The 21,209-nt window shown below is 40.5% G+C and overlaps 1 protein-coding gene across 2 annotated transcripts in view; it reads right to left on the reverse strand.

Moving 5' to 3' along the window:
• Window positions 1-21,209, reverse strand: part of sh3pxd2b (SH3 and PX domains 2B) — a 337,393-nt gene that overhangs the window by 78,286 nt on the left and 237,898 nt on the right. Inside the window, exons 6-7 of one of the 2 annotated variants that reach the window (XM_043703799.2) lie at window positions 4,921-4,946; window positions 2,367-2,408 (exon numbers count right to left, since the gene is read on the reverse strand). In XM_043703799.2, the coding sequence (XP_043559734.1) occupies window positions 2,367-2,408; window positions 4,921-4,946 (68 nt within the window). The remainder of the gene's footprint in view (window positions 1-2,366; window positions 2,409-4,920; window positions 4,947-21,209) is intronic. The other variant, XM_043703800.2, reaches the window with a different exon arrangement.

A 21,209-nucleotide genomic window follows, 5' to 3' on the forward strand; every position in this document is an offset into this window, starting at 1 on the left:
TGTCTCCATTATGCTTGCAGTGGCTCTTTGAATGTGTTGTTCACTCACAAGCATTCTTGCACTCTGTGAAATCTCACTTGCTTGTGGAAAATCAAATTTGAAAACTCAAGGGAAAAGAGCAATACACCAAGTACAATGCTCTGTCTTGTAATGCTAATACACATATCACAATCAAAAGGAAGTATTGCAAAATACATACAGCAGGGATTAGTTGTTTGTCTTTTAAATTTCGAAATATGTTTCTATTAACTAAATTTAATTCCTAAACACTCAGAAGTCAAAAAATGCCAGGCAATACCTCAATTGCTGGGTGTTCATCTAGCCTTGAAATGCTTTTAGAATGAGGATTCTGTCATTTTGAGCTTGTTTTGTATTTTGTGAGAAACACATCTGTAGCTTTTGATCCTTAATTGTTTACATTTTCATCAAATCAGATGTGTATTCCTGGCTAATTTAACACTTTGTGCACTTAATATCAACAATTTGTATTTGTATTGGGTCCCCAACATGATAAATCATCAGAGGTTTAATTTAAATACGTTCGATCAGCCAAAGGGGATGGTAGGAGAGGTGACCAAAAGCTTGGTCTCATTTAACTATTCCCAGGTTGGGTAACATAGACCAGCCTGAAAATAATATATCTTCTCCATCTCAATTCTAGCTTCAAAAAAAAAAGCATTCCCTACTTATTCAAAGCATTTTTTAAATTTTTCATTTCGTACATCAATTACCTTGAAGGCCTCTCTGATTGATTTCAAGATTTGTGGCAAATTTTAAACTGCAGCTGCAAATCTCAATCCAACCTAGGGATCCACTCTCCAACAGTTCAAAGGTAAATTTGTTTATCAGCAATGTGATACTGAGCCAGAGATTAGGACAGTTCCTGATTTGATTTGATGTATTTGAGTTCACTTTGGACCTGCAGGAGTGATGTAACAATGAACTGAAGTAGATGTTATCAGCTAATATTCATACATTTGCCTTCACACATTGAAGTTCACTCAAAGGAAAGTTATTTTTAGAAGATGTAGACATCTAACGTCTATGTAACCAATACTGCTAACAACAGTTTTCAAGAACAATAGAAAAACATGGAAAAATACATCAATCCATTTACCTGATGAAACTGTGAAAGTTAATATTTATAATAACTCAGTATCGTACAACTTTGTAGAAGTTCTATTTAACAGTTACAATTCTATATTCAGAAGAAGAGTGATATGATGAAGAGGCATATCACAGTTCTGAATCAACACTGACCACAATGTGTAAGTGAACTTGATACCTCGTGTTCTGGTGGTGACCTGCTGAGTTTTGTCAGGATTTTAAACAATATGCATTGAGTAAGAAGAGACATTTTTCCAAAAGTTATCATTTCCCTTTAAAGCTTCTAAAGTAACAATTAAGCATGAACTAAACAATGACTCAGTAGCTTAAATTGGTGTAAATCTTTTTTTTTGCAAAATCACTTTAAAATAAGATATAAATGAAACTTTAATAAAATAAGCAGTGTCTGTGTGAAATTTAATATTTAAACCTATGAACAATCAAAACAGTACAAGCAATTGCATCCCTGCTCTACCACAACTTCCTGTTTCTGCCCATTTCCTTGGTCTTACATCATACACCATATGTATAAAACTTCTGCATAAACATATTCTGTGTTTCCAATCCAGTTTGAAGTATAGCTTCAAAACATAATTCAGTGGTTCACATCCAAAACATTCTGTGGAAAGTGGTGTGAAAAGAAAATTGTGGATTCAGTGATAACAAGTGAGACAGAAAGCTCCAAGTAACTTCTTGGATTAAGTGTAGTTTTAAATCCATCATTGCTAATTAACCCTCTTACAGGCCTCTTGTTTTCTCTCATCAGAATGAGGTACCACAATATTGTGTACGAGATTTCTTTTTATTTGTTATTTCAAATTTTAAAAGGCAAGTTAAACATGAGACTGGCAGACATTTAAAATTCAACATATGCCTTTTTTAAAAAAAATTCTGAACTCTGAAATTTACCATCCAAGTTGTTTTGTGCCTGTGAAAGGGTTAGTAGATAATTACTTGAAAAATAGTGCACCTCTATAAAGTTTGTAAATAAAACACCTTCTTTTGTATGCAACAGCTTGAGTGAACCTTACCAAGAAGAAAGTTGAATGCAGTGAGAGAACATTTTTCATCCCAATTAATCAATTTGTAATCAATAATGCAAAGTTATTCAGCATGCATGAACCACACCACATTTAGCATTAAGCTGGCCCCATCCACTGCCAATCAGCTGGCTGCATGGTCCAAAATCATTACAGTTTAAGACCATCCAGCAATGTTAAGGATCATTTCAGTAATGGCCAAGCAAGTATCTCTAATACCTCTCTTTAGAAACGAAGCCGTTCTCTGGATTATTGCAAGCCCTAATGAGGAAAATGAATGAAAGTACACATGAGGAAAAATGAAATCATTTTTACAAAGGCTTTGAACTGAGATGTTGAGAAAGTGAACTATATGCAATGTCAGCAAATTTACCCTGTGTATAATTTACTGAATATGGGAATGCAAAAAGTCACAGCCTGTTTTGTTGATCTACACAAATGATACATAAAATGTTCATGTTATTGTATATTGATCAGAAATGCAGAAACCGTGTTAACATTTTTTCGAACAATGGCATGATGAAATGCTGTTCTTAAGGTATTGGGCATTTTAATTTATGTCATTGACCTATGTGAGCTCTTAACACATCAGGGCTGAATTTCAAAGGACCAGTCGGAAGAACCAAGCATGGGAGCATGTTTGCATGCATCTAGTGTATGGTACACTTATACTATCACTTATAAAATGTCAGTACTATTTTCTTTTGCCACCAGATCAATTTTTAGCTATGTTCAAACAGTTTCTGACAGTGGAAATGTAGCTTCATGTAAAGCTGTCTGTTCTTCTGCTTTACAACTTTAGTGTTTTTTCTATTGCTTATTGCTTTCATTGGCATAAATTACATGGTTGATCACCTTATTTCTAAAACATGAGAAGATGACATTTTTATCCAACTACATCATCTAAGATAATGAACCAATATATTCTTGTGCTTTAAAAGCTGCAGATAGATTGCACTCCTATTAAGTCATCCATTCAACTTCAACCTCCAGAGAAACTAGATTAATCAGACATCTGAAGTCAACTTAGTTTCCATCCCAATTATTTCAACAGGGTGAGACCCAAGGCGGCTCTAGAATAGGAGGTTAATTTGCTCTTCTAGATTACACCCAAAGAAAATAAACATAGTTCCTCATTGGAAAGCATCCAGCCTGACCCTTCAGATTTGAGGAGTTCACATGGACAAGTTCCTCACTGACTTCAATTTCTCATTTCCAACCATAATATTTTGTCATTCAGTATTAAACTCACATGGAGGGCTGTTAACAACTTTTGGATCAGATATTATAACATTTGTTCTTATTTGGGCAGCTACCCAACCCTCCTCTTTAGTGGATTATATAATTTCAAATGTTTGTTTGATGGTATCTTTGGAACTTCTGCAGAAATTCTTGCCAAAACATTGTTATTATATTGTCTTATTAAAAAAAAAGACAGCTGAATCAGTACTTAGTCCAAAAGAAGATTCAGTGGGACATTTACAGTGTAATGGTAACATCGTTTTGAACAGGTTTGTATTAACCTAGAACTTGGCTTAGTGCTTAATTCAGAGGAAAGAACTGACCAGGAAGTATTACTCTGCTTCACTCCTGTTCAGCCATGTACTTAATCCAAATGTTTAATAGGAAACTTCAAAACTGATTGGCAGTGAGACCATAATTTTTACATAAATGTACAGACAGCGAACCTCAAGAATACAAATGAATCATTTGAAACCCAGCAGCTGTATAATGGAACACAAAGCATATCCCTGATACCCATTTGTAACTTCTTTGTCTTTCCTCCACTGTAGCTTTTAAATGTACATATATGACTTATCAGATCAGTTTTATTTATATTGCTAGGGATGGATAAGGGATCCTGGATCTAGATGTATTGATGATGCGTTACATAATCTATTCCTTCCTTAAATTTAATTACACTATCATAATTTGTCTTCAACTTGCAGGAATGGTTGCCAGTTCAGTAGTAAAATTATGGCATATTTCAAATCTCTTATTAAAACAATTACTTTCTGCATTGTTTGAAAAAGCACAATCCACAGTTTCCTTTTGTATACTATGACAGATCACTATTACCAAACTCTTCTCAAAATCTGTTCCAAAATTGAGAATTCTTTTGCTTTTGGGCCTTTCTTTTTTTTCCTGAAAGGTCCAAATGCAGTTTGAGAGACAAATCACACAACATTTGTGACAGTGCTCTCTGTTTAGATAAAGAAGGTCCCTTTAATTTTACAAGCTGCCATTAACTCTTCCACAACTCAAGCCATTATTAACAGTGATCCATAGTTTAGTACTTCAGCCTACAGTTAATAGTTTTATAACATTTCTGATTTTTGTTCAGCAATATTCAATTGATGAGTCCCGAACATAGGATGTTGTCTAACTCTCCACCTACCATGCCTACATATAGTTTCTATGAAGTCTGGTTTTTGAGTGTGGAAACTTCTTGCTGATGTTGTTACCATTTTACCAGATAAATTATCCCATTAGCAGTTCTTAGGACTGGTCTTTAGAATTTCTCACCATCCTACCATATTTATACCTCCCAAAGGATATTGTTTGCAGATTTTTAAAATTAAAAATTCACTTTGCATCCATTTGTTGTCAAGTTAGTAAGTAAAACATTTTTCCAATTCACAAAAACTCATGGTAAATTGCATTTAATCAAACATACTTAATCTCTGAAGTGTTCTAAGATTCCTACTGGCCACAATAATTTAAAATAGCTTTAGCAATAGACAACTAGTACAAACAATTCAATGGTCCTTACCAGATTTCTTCTTTCCAATTGGTTCCCTATAATAAGAAAAGTGAAGTTATTAATGAGTGATTGATGAGTTTATTGTTGCATCAGTGTTACTGGTTTAAAAGATGAACTTAAATCTCGAGTTATTTTACAAAAAGGACTGTAGGAAAGATTAAAGTAAAATATATATTTTTTTCTAATTGTACAAATTCGAATATTATTTTTCAACACATACCAACGCTCAATCTTTTAAAATTAATCATGATCAAATTTTCGTTAAAAAGTGCAGTCGAAAGAATTTCTGCTGCTTTGCCAGGGCTGCCAACCAAAGGAATTGTTGTTCCACTAATCAAGTTACTTTCAATAGACAGAAGTGACATGTAGATACATTTGATATTCTAGTATTCATCTGAAGGTATCTCAAACAGAGGTTAAGCTGGAAGAGCAATAATAATGTTACACAAGATTGATTGAAAAATATTGGAAGAGAAAAAGTGAGGAGACACTTCCCGCAAAATGAATAGTCTAATTTTGTTTTCTAATATAAAGTATACATTCCTGGATGAAATATTCATTTTTAAAACATTGTTCAGTCTCAATCCTTACCCCACGATGATTCAGTGGTGCCTGACTCTACAAACACTACCAGTGGTAGGAAAGGGGAAAAATGGATTAAAAATACAATATCTCTCTGACAGACACACTACATTTTATTTCCCGTTGTTTTGAGTACATCATTAGCCAGCATTCACTCTTTATTTTTCTCATTTTTAAAAGCATGGTTTATATATACTGAAAAAAATAATTGCCAAAATTCTGTCCAAAGTTAAGCTCAGTCTGTCCAAAACAAGCCCCATGGTACATATCAAAATACACTACAATCTGCTCGAGCCAGACAAGATACTTTGCAATCTGCTTGAGCCAGACAGGAAGCAAGGCAAATTCAAAACAGTTCTAATAAACTTAGGAGTGTCTTATGTGGACAAATTCTATGAGCTCATTCTAACTTTGTTGGTGAGTTTAGAGGTGACTTGGGTTTAGACTATTTCAGCACAAAGCGGCAAAAAATGTGAAGCTTTTTAATTCAACTAATTTCAATTTAATTTGAAACTCTTGCTTTTTTAAAAAATATACTCATCACATATTTCGGCTCCACTAGTATTGTTTATTCTAGTAATGGGAGATTTTTAAAAAATGGAAAAGGTTAGAACTTTAATCAATGTACAGTATTCAAAATAGTTACGTCATAGATCATTGATGAAAGCATTTCTGATTAGCATACCAAACCCTGTGGAGGTACAAATGTTGGTGAGTGGACATAATTGATATCACAAACTGAAACTTCAGTTCAAACCAACTAGAAAACTTTTAACATATATAATTCATCTTTCTAAGCTAGTTACTTCAAAAATCCTGGCTCATATTGCATATTTCTGGTGTCTCAATCCTTTTGGAAAGATGTTTGCGTACTCTGTAGTGCAAAATGGTGGCATAATGGTTATTGTCATTGGAGTCCTAATCCAGTGTCCCAGGCTGTGTTTTGAGACACAGTTCAAATCTCTGCATAGCAACTGGTGGAATTTAAAATTTTTTAAAAATCAATCAATTAATAAATCTGAAATTGGCAAACATAAAAATGTCATAAATTTGCATTAAAAGCTGATAAGTTCACGAATATCCTTTCAGAAGGGAAATCTGCTTTTGCAACCTGGTCTGGTGTACATCTGAATTCAGCTCTATACGAACGCACTGGACTATTAACTGCTTTTGGAATAGCTTCGCGAACCATTCACTTGTACCAAACAATTACAGAAAAGTTAAAAAGGAATAAATATGGACAAAGCACCCCACCACCATTTCCAAAATGATCAAGACACTAGAAAAAAACTACAGTACACCCGCCCCATCAACCTTGTGAAGTTCTCCCAACGAACATCAGGGGGCACGTATCAGAGCTGAAAGAGCAGTCCCACTGGTAAGTCACGCAACGACCTGAGAGATTCATACCTTACAGACATCACCATCACAATCTCTTGTACCTTACCTAAGAGTGACAAAGGTAGCAACACAGTGGTATACAATTACAGGAGTTGAGAGGTCATGTTGCGGCTGTACAGGACTGTATTCCGGCTGTATTGGTTAGGCCATTGTTGGAATATTGTGTGCAATTCTGGTCTTCTTCCTATCGAAAAGATGTTGTGAAACTTGAAAGGGTTCAGAAAAGTTTTACAAGGATGTTGCCAGGGTTGGAGGATTTGAGCTACAGGGAGAGGTTGAACAAGCTCCTTCTGTCCAACCCGTCCATGCCGACCAGATACCCCAACACAATCTGGTCCCACCCGGCCAGCACCTGGCCCATATCCCTCCAAACCCTTCCTATTCATATACCCACCCAAACGCCTTTCAAACATTACAATTGTACTAGCCTCCACCACTTCCACTGGCAGATCATTCCAAACGCTTACCACTCTCTGTGAGAAAAGGTTGCCCCGTATGTCTCTTTTATATCTTTCCCCTCTCACCCTAAACCCATGCTCTCTAGTTCTGGACTCCCTGACCCCAGGGAAAAGACTTTGCCTATTTATCCTATCCATGCCCCTCATAATTTTGTAAACCTCTGTAAGTCACCCCTCAGCCTCTGACGGTCCAGGGAAAACAGCCCCAGCCTGTTAAGCCTCTCCCTGTAGCTCAAATCCTTCAACTCTGGCAACATCCTTGTAAATCTTTTCTGAAGCCTTTCAAGTTTCACAACATCTTTCCGATAGGAAGGAGACCAGAATTGCACGCAATATTCCAACAGTGCCCTAACCAATGTTCTCTACAGCCACAGCATGACCTCCTAAACTTCTGTACTCAATACTCTGACCAATAAAGGAAAGCACACCAAACGCCTTCTTCACTATCCTATCTACCTGCGACTCCACTTTCAAGGAGCTATGAACCTGCACTCCAAGTTCTCTTTGTTCAGCAACACTCTTGAGCACCTTAACATTAAGTGTATAGTCCTGCTGAGATTTGCTTTCCCAAAATGCAGCACCTCACATTTATCTGAATTAAACTCCATCTGCCACTTCTCAGCCCATTGGCCCAACTGGTCAAGATTCTGTTGTAATCTGTGGTAACCTTCTTCGCTGTCCAGTACACCTCCAATTTTGGTGTCATCTGCAAACTTACTTACTGTACCTCTTGTCCTCACATCCAAATCATTTATGTAAATGACAAAAAGTAGAGGACTCAGCAGCGATCCTTGTGGCACTCCACTGGTCACAGGCCTCTAGTCTGAAAAACAACCCTCCAGCATCACCCTCTGTCTTCTACCTTTGAGCCAGTTCTGTATCCTTCCTTGAAATCTAACCAGGCTAACCAGTCTCCCATGGGATACCTTGTCAAACGCCTTACTGAAGTCCATATAGATCACATCTACTGCTCTGCCCTCATCAATCCTCTTTGTTACTTCCTCAAAAAACTCAATCATATTTGTAAGACATGATTTCCCACGCACAAAGCCATGTTGACTATCCCTAATCAGTCTTTGCCTTTCCAAATACATGTACATCCTGTCCCTCAGGATTCCCTCCAACAACTTGCCCACCAGCGACGTCAGGCTCACTGGTCTATAGTTCCCTGGCTTGTCCTTACCACCCTTCTTAAACAGTGGCACCACGTTAGCCAACGTCCAGTCTTCCGGCACCTCACCTGTGACTATTGATGATACAAATAACTCAGCAAGATGCCCAGCAATCACTTCTCTAGCTTCCCACAGAGTTCTAGGGTACACCTGATCAGGTCCTGGGGATTTATCCAACTTTACCCATTTCAAGACATCCAACACTTCCTCCTCTGTAATATGGACATTTTGCAAGGTGTCACCATCTATTTCTCTATAAGTTTCCACAGTAAATACTGATACTCATTTAGTATCTCCCCCATTTTCCATGGCTCCACACAAAGGCCACAATCCTGATCTTTGAGAGGCCCTATTCTCTCCCTAGTTACCCTTTTGTCCTTAATGTATTTGTAAAAACCTTTTGGATTCTCCTTAATTCTATTTGCCAAAGCTATCTCAGGTCCCCTTTTTACCCTCCTGATTTCCCTCTTAAGTATACTCCTACTTCCTTTATACTCTTCTAAGGAGTCACTCAATCTATCCGGTCTATTTCTTACATATGCTTCCTTCTTTTTCTTAACCAAACACTCAATTTCTTTAGTCATCCAGCATTCCCTATACCTACCAGCCTTTCCTTTCACCCTAACAGGAATATACTTTCTCTGGATTCTCGTTATCTCATTTCTGAAAGCTTCCCATTTTCCAGTCATCCCTTTACCTGCGAACATCTGCCCCCAATCAGCTTTCAAAAGTTCTTGCCTTATACTGTCAGAATTGGCCTTTCTCCAATTTAGAACTTCAACTTTTAGATCTGGTCCATCCTTTTCCATCACTATTTTAAATCTAGTAGAATTATGGTTGCTGGCCCCAAAGTGCTCCCCCACTGACAACTCAGTCACCTTCCCTGCCTTATCTCCCTAGAGTAGGTCAAGCTTTGCACCTTCTCTAGTAGGTACATCCACATACTGAATCAGAAAATTGTCTTGTACACACTTAACAAATTCCTCTCCATCTAAACCTTTAACACTATGGCAGTGCCAGTCGATGTTTGGAAAGTTAAAATCCCCTACCATAACCACCCTATTATTCTTACAGATAGCTGAGATCCCCTTACAAGTTTGTTTCTCAATTTCCCTCTGACTATAACGGGGTCTATAGGTGATCATCCCTTTCTTATTTCTCAGTTCCACCCAAATAACTTCCCTGGATGTATTCCCGGGAATATCCTCCCTCAGCACAGCTGCAATGCTATCCCTTATCAAAAATGCCCCCCCCCCCCCCCCCCACCTCCTCCCTTGCCTCCCTTTCTATCCTTCCTGTGGCATTTGTATCCTGGAACATTAAGCTGCCAGTCCTGCTCATCCCTGAGTCATGTTTCTGTAATTGCTATGATATCCCAGTCCCATGTTCCTAACCATGCCCTGAGTTCATCTGCCTTTCCTGTTAGGCATTGAAATAAAAGCAGTTTAATTAGTCCTACCTTGTCCCTGCCTGCCCTGACTGTTTGACTCACTTCTGTTCTCAACTGTACTAGTCTCAGATTGATCTCTTTCCTCACTATCTCCTTAGGTCCCACCACCCCCACCTTACTAGTTTAAATCCTCCCAAGCAGTTCTAGCAAATTTCCCTGCCAGTATATTAGTCCCCTTCCAATTTAGGTGCAATCCGTCCTTCTTGTACAGGTCACTTCTACCCCAAAAGAGATTCCAATGATCCAAAAATGTGAATCCTTCCCCCATTCACCAGCTCCTCAGCCATGCATTCATCTGCTCTATCCTCCTATTCCTGCCCTCACTAGCTCGTAGCACTGGGGATATTACTACTCGTAGATATTACTACTCTCGAGGACCTCCTTTTTAAATTTCTGCCTGTCTGTAATCTCCATTCAGAATCTCAACCTTTTCCATTCCTATATCGTTGGTTGCAATGTGGACAATGACCTCTTGCTGGTCCCTCTCTCCTGTGAGAACATTCTGTAGCCTCTCTGAGACATCATTGATCTTGGCACCACGGAAGCAACATACCATTCTTGCTTTTTCGCTGCTGGCCACAGAAACATCTGCCTGTACCTCGGACTAAATAATCGCCTAACACAATTGATCTCTTGGAACCCGACGTACCCCTCATTGCATTAGAGCCAGTCTCAATACCAGAAACTTGGCTTTTCGCACTACGTTCCCCTGAGAATCCACCACTCCCTACATTTTCCAAAACAGCATACCTGTTTGAAATGGGTATATCCACAAAAGCTCCTGCACTAACTACCTATCTCTTTTACCTTTCCTGGAGTTAACCCATCTATGTGACTGTATCTGAGACCTTCCCCCCCCTTTCTCTAACTGCCATCCATCACATACTATGGCTGTTGCAAATTCCTTATTGCTTCTAACTGTCTTTCTAACCGATCCATTCGATCTGATAAGATCAGCAGCCAACAGTATTTATGGCAGATATAATCCGCAGTAACCCTTAAACTCTCTTTACACTCCCACATCTGACAAGAAGTACACATCACTCTATTAAAGGCCATTTTTGCTCCTTCACAATCTACAGACCCAGAAAATAACACCATCTTAGTCCTCTACAAATACTGCCCCAGGTTAAATGAATAGTTATGGCTTATATTTTAAGTTTAATCAAGAGACATATCTCCAAAAACATATAATCAAGAAAGAATCCACTCTACTCACTCCTGCAGATTCTCTGTAGGCCACATTTAAAAACAACGATTAACTTATCGGATTTTGTTTTGTGAACTTCGCCCAACGGTTATCCAAGATCAGTTGTGAATTTCACTGTTTGTTAATTTTCTCAGATGCTCTCCGATGTCCAACGATACATGAACTCAAACAGCAAAGGTGGTAACTGTGCAGGTTCCCCCCCTCTCTCTCTCTCCTGCACTGACCTCACCACGTACTTCCTTTGTCTGCTCTTCTCCCTTTTAAAACTGTTGTTTGACTTTTTTTTCCCAAGTTCCAAAACAATGCAACCGCATATAAAACAGTAATTGCTGCTCCTGGAAATCGAGGAAACCACCTCCAGCACCTAAAATACCTCAAAAAAAAGGAGTAGCTGTTACAGCCAGAAATTTTCCCGTCCAATGTTTGATATTATCTTTAACCTTGGATTTTTTTCTAACAATTATCTATTGTGTGTATTTTGAGATATCGCCTTAAATGACTGCTGCTGCATTTCTATTGACCCATTATTTAACCTAATTTGCCAATTCATTTTAGGAAGCTCTGCTTTCATGCCCTCATAATTGCCCTTAAGTTTTAAAAGAATAGTTTCAGACCGCCTCCTCTCTTCGTGAAACCAAATGTAAAATTCACACATATTTCTGCCCATCCAGGAGCACTTTCATGATGAGATTGTTAACAAATCTGATCTTGTTGTATAATAACACATCTAGAACAATCTGCCATCTGATTGGCCCAGAATATGCAGTTCTAAGAAACTATCCCAAAAACATTCTATGAGTTCTTCTTCTCAACTGTCTTTGCCCATCTGACTATTCCAGGTTTTATGTAGGTTAAAATCTCTCATGATTATTTCTGACAAACTCCCATTTTTTTTTCATTTATGCTTCACCATACCTTGTGGTAACTATCAGGGAGCCGAACACTGCTCCCACAACTGTTTTCTGGACTTTGGTCACCTCTCTATTCTGCTAATGCCATCATTAACAAACAGACTCTTGACAATTTCTAGGCTCTTCTGAACATTAAGTTTGCTCTCAACACTGTTCACAATATCATGGGAGATTGATGACTATAATTCCCATTAAATGTGCAGTTTAACAAAAGAATCTGTACTTTAAGTTTGTGCAATTACTATCATACATTAAGAGAACACATTTTGACACCTGCATCCATGCTATTAACTGTTATAATCATTTCTTGCTGATTGAAGTAATTTTTCAACATTAGAATAGTGAATAACACACAACAGCTTCAACACAATTTCACATCCCAAACTCCATGGGACAAAGTTGATCAGGAAATCAAGTACACACAATAAGTAACTCCAGTTAACGCAAAACTGAGGGAACAGCAAAAATAGAGGAAGTGGTAATGTATAATGCTTGTTAATCAAAATCTGAAAATATTTAAAGATTGTGTATCCACAACCTTTAAGGAAGGGAATTCCAAAGACTCTCAACCCTCCAAGAGGAAAACATGTTTGCTCATCTGTGTTTTAAATGGGCACCCCTTATTTATTAGCTATGACCTTTAGTTCTAAACTCTCCTGCAAGAGGAAATATCCTTCCAGCATTCTCCCACACCTCACCCTGCACCAATCAAGTCCCCTCAGGATCTTTTATGTTTCAATAATGTCATCTCGGTCTTTTCTAAACTCTAGCGAATACAGGCCTAGCTTTTCCAGCTTTATAGCCAAGGTGTGAAGTGAGCAGCTGCTGAACCCTGTGCAGGCTATGTGAACTTGGAAAGTGCTTGCTACTCTGGCAATTAGTGGAATCTTTCAAGGACACAATACATTGCAAGAGTTTCCCAGCCATTACTGCCATTGATTCTTGATCCTGTATGATATGTCAAGAGTGGCTGGGTCCAAGATTTGTATTCCCCAAATGTTTAATGTAGGTCAATGTTTAAAATTGAAATTCAATATTGTGATGTGATCACAGGTTTCTTTCTCCTGCACTGTGTGGGTATCTGTTTATTGCTGTTGCCAAATGAAGGTCCTCACATTGTCTAAAAATGCAGCTCTCTCCCTCCTAAAATGACACACTTACCCCACTCACTCTGGGTTTGGTCACAACTATTTTAATTTTCATTGTGCACTTGTAATTTGGATTGTGATAGAAAGTTATGACAGCCGTGCTTTACAGAGTGAGTCACATTGTCAGTCTCTCAGTATAAGTGATGCCCTACATCTTCATATGTGTTCCTTGGTTGTCCTCCAAGCCAACACTATCACTTTTGATCTTCACCATGTTATTATCCAACATGGTTATTTAACTGTTCATCTCCGCACTTTATCCCCTGAGTTCGAGATATATTGCATAGTAATGCCTAACATTTGGATATCAGTGCATGACAACTAAAGCCAAGGTGATGTCGGCCATCAACGACCTCCTCCTCCTGCATAATGCCTTTCCCTCACCTTCCTTTATGTTGTATTGCCCCCTCCATCATTGACAACTGTTATTCCCCTCTACATCCCAGTATGCTGGATCTCCAATCTCCACAATTGAGATCTCCAGCTCTCTCTCTCAGCAGTGGCCCCTGATAACCCCTCTTGAATTTAAAGGATGTAGCCCCAGGACTGACCATGAGTCCCTCCATTGACCAACTTGGATGGACAGCCCCAACTGACTATTGATTGGAATCCTGACAGATGTGTGTGCAGCTCCCCAGAATGGTTGCACTGGACTGATTTCAGAGACTGCCTTGGTAGGTCTTGATTAAATGCATCTCCACTGACCTGACTAAGGACCCTCAGACTTTAAAACATTGCAAGGGCTTCAGCCAAATAGTCATGGGCTTTTCCTGGCTTTGTATCTGTGCTAAAAGGCAAGTCATAACAATCGTTTTTAAGTGTTTTTAAAGCTCTGGCTCATAGGGCAAAGAACAAAGCCAAGGCAGAGATGCTGTCAGCATCCAACCTGGCACAAAGTAGTAAGTGCTAAGAGCAAGGAGACTTGAGATCACCCTGACGCAATCAGGGATTGATGCCTGTCCTCACAGGCAAAGTGTGCTGGCAGCAACATTCCAAAGACAAGGACCAGTGCACTGTTAGGTACAGCACTGAACACTATTGAAACTGGAGTAGAGATGTACGATCCAGCTGTTATGTGGTCTGATGCCAATACCCAAGGACAGGGGTGTGTGTGTGTGTGTGTGCGATGACTGCCGATGACTGCCTGAGATGTTGGTGACTGCTTCCAAGATAGAGAGTTAGAGAAGCAAGTGGTGAGCTGGAGTCACCAGGTACCCATTCTGACTTTCAGGTCAGAAACTGTTGCTGTCTAGTTTCTACTCAGCAGATAGGAGAATGAAAAAATGCAAATAAACAAAGGCAAGATTAACTGATAGTGAGATGTTAATGCATGCAAACATGCCATTCGCTGCTCACTCGCTGATGAGATTCTCATCTGTACACTTGGTTGGAGAGTAGGATTTGGTGCTCTTGAATGCAAGAATCTCATTTAATTTTCCCAACTTTCTTGCTTAATGCCCATATCATTCAGGGGCTGAGCAGATTCTGCCCAAGGTCTTCAACAGTCTGTTTATTGCAGTGCATTATGAATTTCCATGATTTTTAGCAACATTTTTCACAATTTAACCATTTTTCCAAATAAAAAACCTGAAAACAGTGGCCTTGTCTATGATGTAACTCAAAAGCAGTGTTAATTTGTATGGTACTGCATTCTTGATAATGGACTGTTCATTTAATGGACAAGAGATCCTTTGTCTTTGCTGTACTGCAGTCTGAGGTGACCTTGCACCCTTTTGTTCTTAAACCAGTCACATTAATCACACTTCAGCATCCAACAATTAGGTAACCCAGTCTCATAATATAATTCTGACATATTTGTAAGAAAAATTGAAACAGCAATCTTGTGGGGCATAAATGGGCTTATGTAGCTCAGGTCCACTGTAGATACCTTCTTGAATTTAGAGGCATTAGTTGCTCTTTTCAGAGATTTGAATGTCTCATTTCTATGTAGGTCAGTTTGTTTTGCCCTATAATCTGCTTATGCAGGGAATTAACAATAGCAGCCGTTGTCTTTAAGACTGAATATGCGTGCTTTAATGAGCATTTCTTCAACCTCTCCAAAGACACGAGGAAGAAAATGCTTGGAATGCTGAAGCTTCATGGATGATTGTAAGCTGCTTTATTTTCTATCAGATAAACAAACAGGCCAACAGTTACAATCAGGCTCACTTTTTCCATCCACATAGCCTCTCTATTAGTAGTACAATACATACTCACGTAAGAGTTGAATTTTTTAGACTATATTTTTTATATAATATATTTTTATTAAGAAAAATAGATTTTTAAATATTACAACAAATACAAAACAATGCAATTCAAAACAGTACAAAGATAGTACAAAACTAAACCCAAATAATAAAAAAAATTCCCCAACCCACCCTCCTATACAAATGTATAAACATATATAGAGAAGTATAAAATTAAAAAAAACTAAACTAGCTATTGAACTAACTAAATAAATAACTAACAACAAACAAATAAATAGTAATAACTCAGCCCAGCCAAACAAAACACTCATACATTCACAGCTCCTCCTCCCTGGATATTGGACTCATGAAACACAATCGTTATGGCTATATAAAAGCCCTTGTTAGTATGGCAGATAAATCTGTGTCCAGGTATTTCAAAAAGGGTTGCCATTTCTTGTAAAAATTCTCAGTTTTGTGGTGTACCATATTTGTGAGAAAATCCAGAGGAATATGCTCCATAACAATCTTCCGCCAACCCGACAGGTCCCTGAGGGGTTTTCTGATATCCAACCGAGCAAGATATTCTTCCTTGCACAGAATGTAAGAATATTGAAAAGTTTTGCCTTATGCGAGTCTGCAGGAAATATAATGGGTAGGCCCAAAAGGAGCGAAATAGGGTCCTTCTCCACCCCTACACCTAAAATCCTCTCCATTGCACCCACCACAGTGCTTCAATATGTTTGAAACCTGTCACAAGACCAAAGACAATGGGTAAGAGTACCCGTACAGACCTTGCACTTGGGACATGCTGAAGATACCCCTGGTTTAAATTTTGACAAACGGTCTGAGGCTAAGTGGACCCTGTAGAGAATCTTCAACTGTAAAGCATGGGTTCTATTGCAAATTGATATCTTCCTTGCATTCTCCCAAATATCCTCCCAAGCCTCTGAAGAAACTTCAACACCCAGCTCTCTTTCCCACATCTTGCAGAGTCGATCAGACTCATCTGAGGTGGCACCCCCCAATTGGTGAAATAGAGTACTGATAGAGAGTGTACTCTTATTTGAGACTATATTTAAGTTTAAATTTATGAGATGGACTATTACATGGATACTGCTTTTGAGGGGTTGAAATTCATGACTGTTAAAATTCATACTGCATCATTAGAAGCCCAGTTAATCTCTAAACGAATAAAGAAAAAGACACAATGAATTACACATTACTGAATGAAGAGAATAGAAAATTAAGTGATGTAGTAATTATTTCGTCCGCCTTTTATTTTTTTTTCATGTTATTGTCTCTTTTATTATAAAAAGTACCCTGGAACGGCAATGATATCATTGGTGCAGCTGAGAGCTAGACTGGAATCTCGCACTGGAGCGGGACGGCCGGCAGAATGGAGCAGGAGGGCTGGCAGACCAGAGTCCCGGAACAGAGCGGGATGATTGGTAGAACGGAGAGGGAAGGCCAACAGACCGGAATCCCGGAACGAAGCAGGACAGTTGATAGACTGGAATCGCGGGATGGCCGGCAGAACGGAGGCCCAGAGCGGAGCGGAGTGGAATGGCCGGCAGAATGGAGGCCCAGAGCGGAGCGGGATGGTCGTACAAAAAGTGAATACTAATTATACTAATTATAGTGCTCACTCAATAATGAACTTAAGAAAAGCTAAGCCTAATGTCAGTGTGAATTATGTGAAGAACTAGGGTCGACTTTTCGTTCGTGACACCACCCACGCCCTCCACCTCCTCCAGGATTTCCGCTTTCCCGGTCACCAACGCCTCATCTTCACCATGGACATCCAGTCCCTGTACACCTCCATTCCCCATCACGAAGGACTCAAAGCACTCCGTTTCTTCCTTTCCCGCCGTACCACCCAGTACCCTTCCACCGACACCCTCCTTCGACTGACCGAACTGGTCCTCACCCTGAACAACTTTTCTTTCCAATCCTCCCACTTTCTCCAAACAAAAGGAGTAGCCATGGGCACCCGCATGGGCCCCAGCTATGCCTGCCTCTTCGTAGGGTATGTGGAACAATCCATCTTCCGCAACTACACTGGCCCCACCCCCCATCTTTTTCTTCGCTACATTGATGACTGTATCGGCGCTACCTCGTGCTCCCACGAGGAGGTTGAACAGTTCATCCACTTCACGAACACCTTCCACCCCGACCTCAAATTCACCTGGACAGTCTCGGACTCCTCCCTCCCCTTCCTAGACCTTTCTGTTTCTATCTCAGGCGACCGAATCAACACGGACATCTACTACAAACCTACCGACTCCCACAGCTACCTGGACTACACCTCCTCCCATCCTGCCCCCTGTAAAAACGCCATCCCATTCTCCCAATTCCTTTGTCTCCGCCGCATCTGCTCCCAGGAGGACCAGTTCAAAATACGTACAACACAGATGGCCTCCTTCTTCAAGGACCGCAATTTCCCCCCCGACGTGGTCGACGGTGCCCTCCACCGCATCTCCTCCACTTCCCGCTCCTCCGCCCTTGAGCCCCGCCCCTCCAACCGCCACCAGGACAGAACCCCACTGGTCCTCACCTACCACCCCACCAATCTCCATGTACAGCGCATCATCCGCCGCCATTTCCGCCACCTCCAAACAGACCCCAGCACCAAGGATATATTTCCCTCCCCTCCCCTATCAGCTTTCCGTAGAGACCACTCCCTCCGCGACTCCCTTGTCAGATCCACACCCCCCACCGACCCAACCACCACTCCCGGCACCTTCCCTTGCAACCGCAGGAGGTGCAACACTTGCGCCCACACCTCCCCCCTCACTTCTCTCCAAGGCCCCAAGGGAAACTTCCATATCCGCCACAGATTCACCTGCACCTCCACCCACATCATCTACTGCATCCGCTGCAGCCGGTGTGGCCTCCTCTATATTGGGGAGACAGGCCGCCTACTTGCGGAGCGATTCAGAGAGCACCTCTGGGCCACCCGGACGAACCAACCCAACCAACCTGTGGCACAGCATTTCAACTCCCCCTCCCACTCCACCGAGGATATGCAGGTCATTGGACTCATCCACCGCCAAACCACAACAACCCGACGGTCGGAGGAGGAGCGTCTTATCTTCCGACTGGGAACCCTCCAACCGCAGGGGATGAACTTGGACTTCACCAGTTTCTTCATCCACCCTCCCCCCACCTTGTCTCAGCCGGATCCCTCCAGCCCGGCACCGCCTTCCTGACCTGCAGTCTTCTTCTTGACCTCTCCGCCTCCATCCTACTCCGACCTATCACCCTCACCTTGACCTCTTTCCACCTATCACATTTCCAACTCCCCTCCTCCAAGTCCCTCCTCCCTACCTTTTATCTTCTCCTGCTGAACACTCTCTGCTCATTCCTGAAGAAGGGCCTGTGCCCGAAACGTCGAATCTCCTGTTCCCTGGATGCTGCCTGACCTGCTGTGCTGTTCCAGCAATAAAGTTTCAACTTTGATCTCCAGCATCTGCAGACCTCACTTTCTCCTCGACTTTTGAATGAGACATATGGAAAATTCCAGATTTTTTGGCCAAAAATACAGGGTTGACTTTTACATGAGATCAACTTTGACTCAACTATACACAGTGATCTAAAAATAACAAATGTACTACTCTAACCTTAGTTGTCCAACTTGGTTAACTCAATATCCAACTTCTTTCTCTCTCAACATATTTGTTTTGGTTTGGTTTACTGTCTTTAAGTTACACCATTTCCAACAAGTTATTCTGTTTTATATATTTGCTGCAGAAAGTCAGAAATTATTAAAATCCTCAGAATAATGGAAGTGGCAATAGTTGATTTCAGAGTCACGATAACAGTGACAAGCTAACGCATTGATCACTACTGGCTTTTATGTAGTGTCAATATCAAATCTGCTCTGAGTCTTAAATTATGGTCTTAGAATTTATTTCTTTGCCTACAGGAATATAGTAGGATCAAGAAAAATGGCATTTAAAAGAAGTCCAGTATATTTCTGCAATGTTTCAAATTTGTGCAAGAGGATGAAAATGTTAAATAAGAGATTTGGAGGGTAGAAGTAGAATTAGGCTGTGTTGGCACGTGTACTCAAATACAGAAATACGGTGAAAAGTGTACAAAGTCACCATTTTCTGGTGCCATGTTAGGTACAAAAACTTGAATAGAAAACATTCTATGTATAAAATCAAAACAACCTGGTAAATTGGTTGACAGACGTTTTGCTGCCATTCTAGGTAACATCATCAGTGCATTTCTGGTGAAGCGTTGGTGTTCTGTCCTGCTTGCTATTCTGTGTCTGGGTCTGCTGGGGTTGGTGTCATTTTCGGTTTTGTTGCTGGTTCTGTTTCTTAGTGGTTGGTATATGGGGTCCAACTTTATATGTTTGTTAATGGAGTTCCGGCTTGAGTGTCAGGCTTCCAGGAATTCCTATGCATGTCTCTGTTTGGCTTATCCTAGGATTAATAACGTTGTCCCAGTTGAACGGTATCCTTGTCCGTTTGTGGGTGTTGTAGTTGAGTACTTGGTCTGTGTAGATAGCCTTTTTGTATACACTGGTCTGGAGTTCCCCATTGGCCTTGCATGAGACCATTTTGTCCAGGAAGGGAGTCTGTTGTTGTTCTCTTCTGTCTTCATGAATTTTATGCCAGTAAGGATGTTGCGTATGGATACAAGTTATAGCTAGTCAAATCTCTTGGTGGCTAGTTGGTGTTCGTTGGTGTTACCCTGGTGGCTAACTTCCTTCCTGTTTGCCCTATGTAGTACTTTTGGCAGTTTTTACATTATATTATGTAAATAACATTGGTCCTGTTGGTTGTGGGTATGGGATCCTTTATATTTGTTAGTAATTGTCTTAGTGTGGTAATTGGTTTGTGCGCTACCATGATACCAGGGGTCAGAGTAGTCTGGTGATAATTTCTTAATGTACAGCAGTGTGGCCAGTGAGTCTGGACATGTTATGTCTTCCTGTTGTGCTCTGTTATGTCGGTAACAGCGGACTCCCCGTTCAGAACAAGTTGCTTCTGAAGACGTTGTGCAGGTGTTCGTCTTCTGCTTTGCACAGCTCCGGGGTGCTGCAGTGTGTTAGGGCTCGCTTGAACAATGTTCTAATGCAGCTCCGTTTGTGGGTGTTGGGATGGTTTCTGGTGTAGTTGAGTACTTGGTCTGTGAGGGTGGCCTTCTTGCGTACACGTGTCTGGAGCTCCCAATTAGCCTTGCGTTAGAGAATTATGTCCAGGAAGGAGAGTCTTCTTCCGTCGTGAATTTTATGGTAGTAAGGATGTTGTTTATGAGTTGATGGGCTTACTCTAGCGCATTTGGTAATGACAAAGGTATCATCTACATAGCAGATCGGCGGTTTAGGCTGGATAGTGGGCAGTGGTGTCTATTCTAGTTTTTGCATGACAACCTCTGCTACTAGTCCTGATATCGATAATTCCATAGGCGTTCCATTAATTTGTTTGTATGCCTAGTGTTGAAGATGAAGTGGGTCATGAGGCACAGATCTAGTTTAAGGGTGCTGTCTTTGCTGATGGCATTGGTGTTGTAGGTTGCCTGCATTCCTGGTCCTTCAAGTAGCAAGGGTAGTGTATCTTTGGATAGGTGAATATCTATGGAGGTGAACAGTGCTGTCGCATCGAAGGATCCCATAATCTCATCCTCGTGTATTTTGGTGTTCTTGATGTTGAGGAATTCTTGGGCAGAGTGGATGGAGTGGGTTAAGTTGTCCACTCCTTTTAATCATTGAATGCAGTTCTTTAGCTAGTCTGTATGTCAATGTTCATTATTAAACACACACA

The sequence above is a fragment of the Chiloscyllium plagiosum genome, unplaced genomic scaffold, assembly GCF_037043375.1.
Source record: "Chiloscyllium plagiosum isolate Xiang-an unplaced genomic scaffold, Cpla_swu_hap1 HiC_scaffold_16, whole genome shotgun sequence".
Taxonomy (NCBI): domain Eukaryota; kingdom Metazoa; phylum Chordata; class Chondrichthyes; order Orectolobiformes; family Hemiscylliidae; genus Chiloscyllium; species Chiloscyllium plagiosum.